Source organism: Nicotiana tomentosiformis, chromosome 5, assembly GCF_000390325.3.
Source record: "Nicotiana tomentosiformis chromosome 5, ASM39032v3, whole genome shotgun sequence".
NCBI lineage: Eukaryota > Viridiplantae > Streptophyta > Magnoliopsida > Solanales > Solanaceae > Nicotiana > Nicotiana tomentosiformis.
In genome coordinates this window covers 26788452-26798414 of record NC_090816.1, presented here as the reverse complement: position 1 = coordinate 26798414, position 9963 = coordinate 26788452, and the positions used below count along the sequence as shown (strand labels likewise).

Below are 9963 nucleotides of genomic sequence, written 5' to 3'. Positions count from 1 at the left end.
TTTCCTTGCTAATTATCAAGAACTTCGTTGCCACTAGTAAATTAGACCATCACCCAATAAGAACTCCGAGCCTAATGAGAAGTTTCTAGGGCACAAAACATCAAGTCGCAAAATCTTAATAGCTGCTCCCAAATAATTATAAACAAATAAAATCTAGGAACATATATTTTAGTGCCTTTCAAACCCTCAAACACAATCGAAGACCAAAAAGATCTAATTCTCCTATACTTTCATTGAAAGAGAAATACTTTGATTTAGATTTGAGTCGAGGGTCTATCGGAAACAATTCTCTACTTTCACAAGACAAGAGTAATGTCTGCGTACACATTACGCTTTCCAAACCCTACTTATTACATTACACTGAGTTTGTTGTTATTATTGTTAGAGTTAGAGGTGGCATCCAAAACAATTACAGGTTTTGGGAGTGAAAGAACAGAAACCAAAGGGCCTGTTTGGGATGTTGCAATTGATGGCATAGCAACAAGGAGAGGGTAAGCAGTAGCCTTTGGCCCCACCACAGCAAGTGCAAAGTGAACAAATCTGAAAGCTGCCAAGTTTCCTCCTACTCTCATTTAGCATGACCAACATCATCTTCTCCTCAATTAGTGGCACCATTTCAGGCTTTGCTGCCACCATACTACCATTTCCTATCAACTCCTCCACTATCCCATTTGCCTACAAAAGTCATTTAACACCAGAAAAATTAGTACAATCCTCTATAAAAATTGAACATTTACAGTTTCATTGCTACAATAAGTAGTTGAAAACATAATTAAGTAAACAAAAGTATAGTTTCTCTAACAACTTAACTGAGATACCTAAACTTTTATATGAAACGATCACGTAGTTTAAGACTAGGTAAAAGTTCTGAGTTCAAGTCTCAATCTCGCCCATTATCAAAAAGACTTTCTACTACATGTTTGGCCTATAAAAAGAATCAGTCTTGCACGTGATAGAGACATAATTAAACAAATAAAAATTATACTATTTGAAAAGCTTTTAGATTAGTCGATTACACAATTCTAACATCAGTTTTAGACACTTTATAGCAGGATAAAAGCTCTATCTTCAATAAAAATTCAATCTTTACGGCCTTTCTTATAAGACATGACAACTAACCACAAAAGTTTTACAAGAAATTGATGGAATCTATGAAGCAACAAGATTCTTTATCAAAAAAAGAACAAGATTCTTTATCGAGAGAGAATATAAGAACTTACATGGGAAATTCTGTCTCCATTGAAAGTTATAAAGAATGCTAGGAATAGAATGGGGAAGAGAGCCCCACTAACAGCAGCAGACATATTCTCTTTCTTTTTTTCCCTCACAAAAGTTGGGGAAGAATTATTGAAAAAAAGGAGTAAAGATTGCAACTTTCTTTTCTGCACGATTTTGGGATTAGCTTCTCATGAATGAAGTGGTTAGGGAGGTACTGAACTGTGAAGAAGGTGTTAAATTTAGAAGGTGTTTGAAAGTGGTTTTGGGCATAATTTTCTTGAGGAGGAATGGGATTTGGAACAGAAAAGAGAAAGGAAAGAAAAGAAGGGGAGATTTTGGGGAGGAGGAAAATGAAGTGAAATGAGTGTTATGGTTTGGTTACAGCTGGTGGCATAGCATTTTGCAAGAAAGACCACAACACAGCAAGAGAACAAATATCGTGCAAGCAAAAGAACAAATATAGTGCAAAGGAGGTTATATTTTTGTTAAATTGCGAGACGTGGGAGGGCAAAATAGAAAATTGGTATTTGGCTAAAAAGTATATATATATATATTATATGGGCAATTATTATTGAAAACAACTAAAAATATACAATAGAGCTCTTTTTTGGAACAAATGATTAGAGGTTATATTTTTGTTAAATTTGCAAGTATACTACTTGATTTATAGGTTTATCCTTCTTTCTTAAATTATTTTGAAAGATGTATTTCTTATTTAGCTTATAAGGTATAATATCATGAATAGTTACTCAACGTTTAATTTATTTGTGCTAAAGTCACTAAAATGTTTTTATTAAGGAAAACATTGCTGAATTTTGTCTAAATATTCACTAAATAATTTTTTTAGGGATTGTTTCCTTCCTATACAATATTTGAAATTTATTTACGAAAATTATCCTAGTTTTATATATTACCCACCCTTAATAAAGATTACTTACACATTATATGCAATCAATTATTAGTGCCTTGAATTATGGGATTTAGTTATATCATTTTCCTTTTTTCTCTCATCTCCTCTTTCCTCACTGCCGCATCTCTCATCAATTTTTCTTTCTTTCTTCAAATTTCTCTCTCACCGTTTTTCTCTCTCAATAAAGTAAGCCTAAAACTTGTCTTCTGCCAATCAACCTATTGAAGTAACCTCCAGGTCGTAGGAATTGAAGATTCGAATACTAATCTATCATAAAACTTTGAATTCGAATTTGGGTTTTAATCATTATTTGCTTGGATTGGGTGTTGTTGCAAACAATTGGGAATATTATTTGGAGTTTATATCTCAATTTTGAGGGTGCTTGGTGAAGATTAGACTTGGTTCTGGCGGAATTTCAGATTGAAACTCGAAGAAGAAGAAGAAGAAGAAGAAGAAGAATACATGACATACAATATACTTACGAAATTGTAGTAAAATTATAGGTAAATTATATTGTGTTGTAGTTATATATATTTTTTTTTATTTGAATGTTGTATGAAAGTTGAAAAATAGTTGTATGATGATAAAATCTAGTTGCCTTCCCATGTATAATTTGAGAAACTGATGATATTTGACATAACAACACCTCTTGGCATTTAACTCCAATATTCACACAATTAAGCATCACGAAATTCTTCTTTAGCAAATGTCTTTCAACGAATAATATTTACCTGATTATGGTATCAACTTAACACAATTGATTTCCTTAAATATGCATTACTTTTCGTAACGCGGAGGAAATCAAAACTACATCATAAGCACCGAAAGCCTGCAGGTCTATCACGTAACCAACTTAAAAATAGGGCTCCTTATTACTTAGACAAATGGCAATACTCAGTACAAGTACTGAAAATTGGCACAGAGACATTTTGAACTTATCGACATTTTTGACAATTATACTCACAAGTTATTTGGTCAAATTACATAATCAAATTTTATCCTCAATGAAATTATAGTCAATTGCGGTTTGGAATGTAATATTGAATTAGTCACATTGCATTTGATTTTGTAATATTGAATTACAACTAACTATACAGTATATACTTATTTACAACTAATCTACAATTTATCTACAACTTTTATATATTATTTCTACCCAGTTAAATATAACTACAATATTATACAACTCAAATATAATTATTATATAAATTTTATACAATATGTCTTTTGTATATTTTGTATCTGATTTATATATATATATATATATATATATATATATATATATATATATATATATATATATATATATATATATATATTGTGTGTGGTGTGTGCTTCTTCCTCTCTAAAATTCCAATCAAAACTTACTCTCTTAATATAATTTTGATACATATCAACAACTTTATGTAAAAAGATAGTATTGATAACTTAAATACAAATTTTATACAACGATTCATACATAATACAACTATTTTTTAACTTTCATACAATATTCAAATAAAAAAATATATATAACTACAAAGGAATATAATTTACCTATAAATTTGCTACAGTTTCGTAAGTATATTGTATGCCAGATCTTCTTCTTCTTCTTCTTTTTCGAGTTTCAATCTGAAACTAAGCCAAAATCAAGTCTAATCTTTATCAAAATACCCTCAAAATTGAGATATAAACTCCAAACAATATTCCCAATTGTTTGCAATAACACCCAATCCAAACAAATAATGATTTTTAAAAATTCAAATTCAATTTTAAAGTTTCAAAGCTTTTTAATGGTTGTTAATGATGGAAACTCTATACAGCAAGAAATCCATTGATGAATTACTACAATATCTTCGTCTTGAATTTAATAATTCTTTTCAATGTTTGTAATCCGCACATATGAGTTGCAATCTTTGTTATGTGAACTCTAAATTTTATAATAACTAATTAAGTGTGAAAGTTTTACTGCCAGATATCATATTCTTTTATTAAGATCACACTACTGGAAAGAAAGCTAGACGATGGATATACTAAAAAAAGCAGAGAGAGACACAAAGAGAGAGAATGAACAAGTATAAAGGAATAAAGAAATAATTGATATTCCTTAGTCAATTCCTAATATAAAGGGATACTCATTTAAAACTTATTTGTATATAATTGGTAAATTGTATATGACCATGTAATTAAATTAAAACTTGAGCAGGGAGGGCAATAAGGTTTCAAATAATGTATAGGAATGTAAAAATCCTTTTTTTAATAAAAAAGTCATTAAACTTTGTTTAAATTTGAAATGGCTATTTTATTTCATTCTAGTAATATTGTGCATACTTACAAAGTTGAATTACTTTTTAGTTGAACCTCCAGAACATGTCTTACATCCGCAGCTAATAGGTATGTATTGCAAAAGTGGACAGATGACAAAAGTGTTGGGAATAAGCCCCCTACAGAAATAATATTCACAGTAATAAAAGCAAAATAATAACGTAGCACCGAGATATGATAATTAACAAGAATAAAAGAGCGACTACGATACCAAAATTTTAACGTGGAAAACCCTTTTGAATAAGGGAAAAAACCACGGCCCCGAGTCGAGCAACTGATATCACTATAGCAAGAAATTTTACGATTTGTAGGTCCGAGTAAAATACTCCAAACGCCACTACAACACTCAAAAGAAATAACCCTCTTTTGATATTCCCACCTCACTACAATATCGCTCACTCTCTATTTTTCTCATAGACTATTTTCTTATACCCTATTTGTGAAACCTCACTCTTTCTTTCTAACTCTTAGATATATTTTTCCTCTGAGATTGGTGTGTAAAATGAGAAGTTGAAGACTTCTATTTATAGGAAGAAGTGTCGTAACCAAAACCAATTTTAGTCAAAAAATGCGTTTCGGTGCCAACTACTAATTTTGGCATCTTGCATATTTTTCTTCTTCATTATGGGGATGGACCGCACAATCTTTTTCTTCTTTCTTCATTATGGGGATCCACCCCACAATCTCCTTTTTTCTTTGTTTCATTATGGGATTGGACCCCATAAATCTCCCCCTCCAGACCCATTCACCTGAAGGAGGTAACACCGGACTTCTAGCTTAAGTGCATGCCAACAAGTTCTTTGCATAGCTCGAACTTGTCTCTTGATACCACCTTAGTCAGCATATCCGAAGGATTCTCACTTGTATGGATCTTCTTGACCTGTATAGATCCATCATCTATTCTTTCTCGAATACAATGATCTCTCACGTCGATATGCTTTGTACTTGCGTGATACAAGGTGTTTTTGCTCAGGTCTATTGCACTTTGACTGTTATAATAGACGACATACTTATTTTGATGCAATCCAAGCTCTTGAAGGAACCATTTCAGTCAAACCATCTCCTTGCCTGCTTCAATAGCAGCAATATACTCTGCTTCAGTTGTAGAAAGTGCAACACACTTCTGTAACTTTGACTGGCATGATATAGCTCCCCCTCGAAAATGTGAACAGGTATCCTGTAGTAGATTTACGATTATCAAGATCACCTACCATATCAGCATCTGTGTAGCCCTTCAAGATTGGATTAGATCCTCCAAAACACAAGCAATCTCATGTGGTACCTCTCAGGTACCTCAATATCTACTTGACTGCTTCCCAATATTATTTTTCCTGGATTTTCAAGAAATCTGCTGACAACACTAACTGCATGAGCAATATCAGGTTGGTGCATACCATTACATACATCAAGCTTTCGACTGCTGAAGAATAAGGAACTCTAGCCATCTCCCCTTTCTCCTCCACTGTTGTAGGAAACATCTTCTTGCTCAATTTTAGATGACTAGCAAGAGATGTGTTAACTGGTTTAACATACTTCATGTTGAAGCGTTCCAGTACACGTTCAATGTACTTCTAGACAACCACAACTTTCTGCTTGTTCGCTCTCGAATTATCTTCATACCCAGAATTTATTTTGCTAGGCCCAAGTCCTTCATATCAAATGACTTGGACAAATCTCCTTACAACTTTGTGATCAGTGCCTTGTCTTTTCCTACAATTAACATGTCATCCACATACAACAATAATATAATAAAGTTATTCTCAGAAAATTTTTTGAAGTATACACATGGATCAAAATAGGTCTTTATGTATGTTTGACTTTTCATGAATATAGACTATTTTCTTATACCCTGTCTGTGAAATCTTACTCTTTCTTTCTAACTCTCAGATATATTTTTTCTTTGAGATTGGTGTGTAAAATGAGAAGTTGAAAGCTTCTATTTATAGGAAGAAGTGTCGTAACCAAAAATTAATTTTGGTCAAAAAATGTGTTTCAGTGCCAACTACTAATTTTGGCATCTTGTAGATTTTTCTTCTTCAGGGATCCACCCCACAATCTCTTTTTTCTTTATTTTATTATGGGACTAGACCCCACAAGAAGGCTTTAAGAATTTTCCAAGATTTATTGCAAAAGGTGTTTCCAAAGCACAATGTTTCATAAGTAATCTTCATGAAATAACACGATCTGTAGCGTGGAATACATCATTAATTACTTTTAGAAGTTTTTAGCTCAATGGTTCATGACCAATTTAAAGTGGAGCCTTTACCCTGACAAGCATTCTCACGAGTTTTGCAAAATGCTGGGTCTTATGGAACTTGGGCAATATATTTATGTGCAAAAATTAACTGGTGGCATACACAAGAATTTTAGAATCTTGCATAACCTCCATTTTTTTCGAACAAAAGAAGCTTCAAAATTTGCCAAAACATGGATCTAGCAAAGGTTCGATTGCTAGACCTAAAGGGGAGCAAGCAGGGGCTGGACCACTAGATCAGAAGGTGTTGTATGTTAAAGTGGTGTCACTCTTTATTATTTAGACGGCTTTTGCGAATTATTTATACATTAATCGGTAAAAAAATTCGACGAAACAGTGTCATATGACACTACTTCGTATGATGTGCATTCTCTATGAACACATATGTGATATTTTCTTGAGTTCAACCATGAGAGACATGCATGTCAAACTATGAAAATTGTGTTATGAACTACTATAACTTGACAAGGAGCAGAGGTTATTCACATTTTTGAGTTGATTCAAAATCAGATAAATTTACCAAATATAGGGTGTGTTGTTTATGAAGGATATCATTTTTGAAAAAAAAAATTCTAATTTTTCTATATTTAGTTGGCTTAAATATTTTTTAAAATACTTTTCTCATGAACTTATTTTCCTACAATTAGAGAAAAATGACTTCCCTATCAAAAGGAAAGAAAATATTTTTCAAAACTCTTTCTCAACCTTTCCCGCCCCATTCTCCACCTCCACCCCTCCACCCTCCACCCTCCACCCCATCTCACCCCCACCCCAACATTCCCTCCCCTACCCTGTTGACCCCTACCCTTACCCCTCACCCCCTTGCCATCCCACCTAACATTGACACTGTCACCCCGGGCCCTAAACCCCGATCTATCACCCTTTCCTGCCCTTACCGATTTCATCTCATACAATATTTGTATTGGTTCTTAAGAAAGAAACTAAGGGAAATAACAGGGAAAGATTATACAAAAATAAGAGGAGTATATTGGAGTAGATGTAAAAGGAACTCTAAAGAACTGAAGCTGAAAGTTTTATATTATTTTACTATAATCTGGACTATAATACATAAGAGAATTACTAATTTCAAAGACCTAAAGATCAACACAAAATCTGCTGCAAATAACAAGCTCCTGGAGACTAGTTCACTCCTAGAGACTAGTTCAAACAAGTTATTTCAAATTCAAATAAAATTACTGCTGTAAATAAACTCTAAGCTTGTATGGTTGGACTCGTAATTGGATGAGTTGTCGAATTTCATAACTTTCGCCGGATTCTGAGATGTGGGCCCCCACAAATAAATTTTAATTAATTTCGGGATTTTTATTAAAAATATAGTATTTTTTATAGAATTGACTCCTATAAATTTTAGTGATTGTATCGAATTATTTATGGATAGATTCGAGCCAATCAAAGTTGGATAATCGAGGAAAGGGCCTTCTAGTGGATTAAATTCGAGCAAATTGAGGTAAGTCTCTTGTCTAATCTTGTGAGGGGGAAATTTACCCCATAGGTGATTAAATTAAATAATTGTTAAATTAAATATCAGACCCAGGGTGCACTACTTGTGGGTGGAGTCCAGCCAGTGGCAGCAGCTACACCTGAGCCCAGGCCAGCTGTAGCCATTGATCCTCAGAAACTATTGGACAGATTGACTAGATTACATCCTCCTGACTTTGGGGGTGAGCGACATGAGGTTCCCAAGATTTCATTGATCGGTGCAATGATAGACTGTACAATATGAGGATATTGTACAGGTTCACCCGTATCTTTCTGGACAGGTATATTCCACCCTCCAGAGGGAAGAGTTGAGGTTTCAGTTTGAGCAGCTCCAGCAGGGTCAGATGTTAGTGACCGATTATGAGGCGAGGTTTTCTGAGTTATCTCGCGATGCACTTATGATACTCCCTACTGAGGCGAAGAGAGTGCGGAGGTTTGTTGTGGGTTTACATACTGGCATTCAGGCCACTATGGCTCGAGAGGTTAAGATGGGTACTTCTTATGAGCTAGTCGTGGAGATAGCCCGCAGGATTAAGGGTGTACATCAGTGGAGCCGAGAGCAGGGTATGAGAGATAAGCAGTTCAGGTATTCTGGAGAGTTCAGAGGTGCTCCGTCTGGGGGTTGAGGTCAGTTCGTGAGAGGGCAGTCCAGCAGGCCCCCATATCCAGCACCACCGCCTCCCCGGGGTGCTCCAGTACGACCTTATTTCAGTGCTATACCAGAGAGTTCTTATCGCCCACCAGCTATTCAGGGTTCTTCCAGTGGGTATTCAGGTCCCCAGGGATAGACCTCTAGTCAGCGGATTATTATACCGTAGAGTTGTTACGAGTGCGGGGATCCCAGTCATATACGGAGATTTTGCCCCAGGCTTCGGGGTAAACTAGTGCAACAGGGTCAGTAGCCTATGATTACCGGACCAGTTGCTCCACCAGTCATCCGACCACCTAGAGGTGGAGGACAGGTAGGTAGAGGCCGTCCTAGAGGTAGAGGTCAGCCAGGTAGAGGTCAGCCAGTTGGCGCTCCAGCTCGGTTCTATGCTTTTCCGGCCAGACCAGATGCAGAGGCCTCAGATGCCGTGATTACAGGTATTATTTCTATTTGCGGAAAAGATGCCTCGGTATTATTTGATCTAGGATCTACGTATTCATATGGGTCATCTCTATTTGCTCCATTCCTGTAGTTCGTGAGCTCTCCGATGTATTTCCTTCAGATCTTCCAGGTATGCCACCTGACCGTGATATTGATTTTTGTTTTGACTTAGCTCCAGATACCCAGCCTATATCTATCCCACCGTATCGCATGGCTCCGAAAGAATTGAAAGAACAACTTGAAGAGTTACTAGCCAAAGGGTTCGTCAGACCGAGTGTATATTCTTGGGTGCACCTGTATTATTTGTGAAAAAGAAGGATGGAACAATACGGATATGTATTGATTATCTCCAATTGAACAAAGTCACTATTAAGAATAAGTACTCGTTGTTGCATATTGATGATCTATTTGACCAGTTGCAGGGTGCTAGGGTGTTCTCTAAGATCGACTTAAGGTCGGGGTACCATCAGTTAAAGATTCGGGATTCAGATGTTCCGAAGACTGCTTTTCAGACTAGATATGGTCATTATGAGTTTCTGGTGATGTTCTTTGGTTTAACTAACGCCCCATCAGCATTTATGGATTTGATGAACAGGGTATTCAGGCCATATATTGATTCATTTGTCATCGTATTCATTGATGACATCTTGATCTACTCGTGTAGTAGGGAGGAGCATGAGCAGCATA

General features: G+C 35.3%; 1 protein-coding gene across 1 annotated transcript; it reads right to left on the bottom strand.

Moving 5' to 3' along the window:
• Positions 1-210: 210 nt before the first annotated feature.
• LOC104095890 (uncharacterized) lies at positions 211-1669 on the bottom strand. The gene is made up of 2 exons (XM_009602135.4): positions 1221-1669; positions 211-675 (listed from the first exon to the last, which is right to left on the bottom strand). The coding sequence occupies exons 1-2, from the start codon at positions 1302-1304 to the stop codon at positions 388-390; spliced, it is 372 nt and encodes a 123-aa protein (XP_009600430.1). The 5' UTR covers positions 1305-1669; the 3' UTR covers positions 211-387.
• Positions 1670-9963: the final 8294 nt, after the last annotated feature.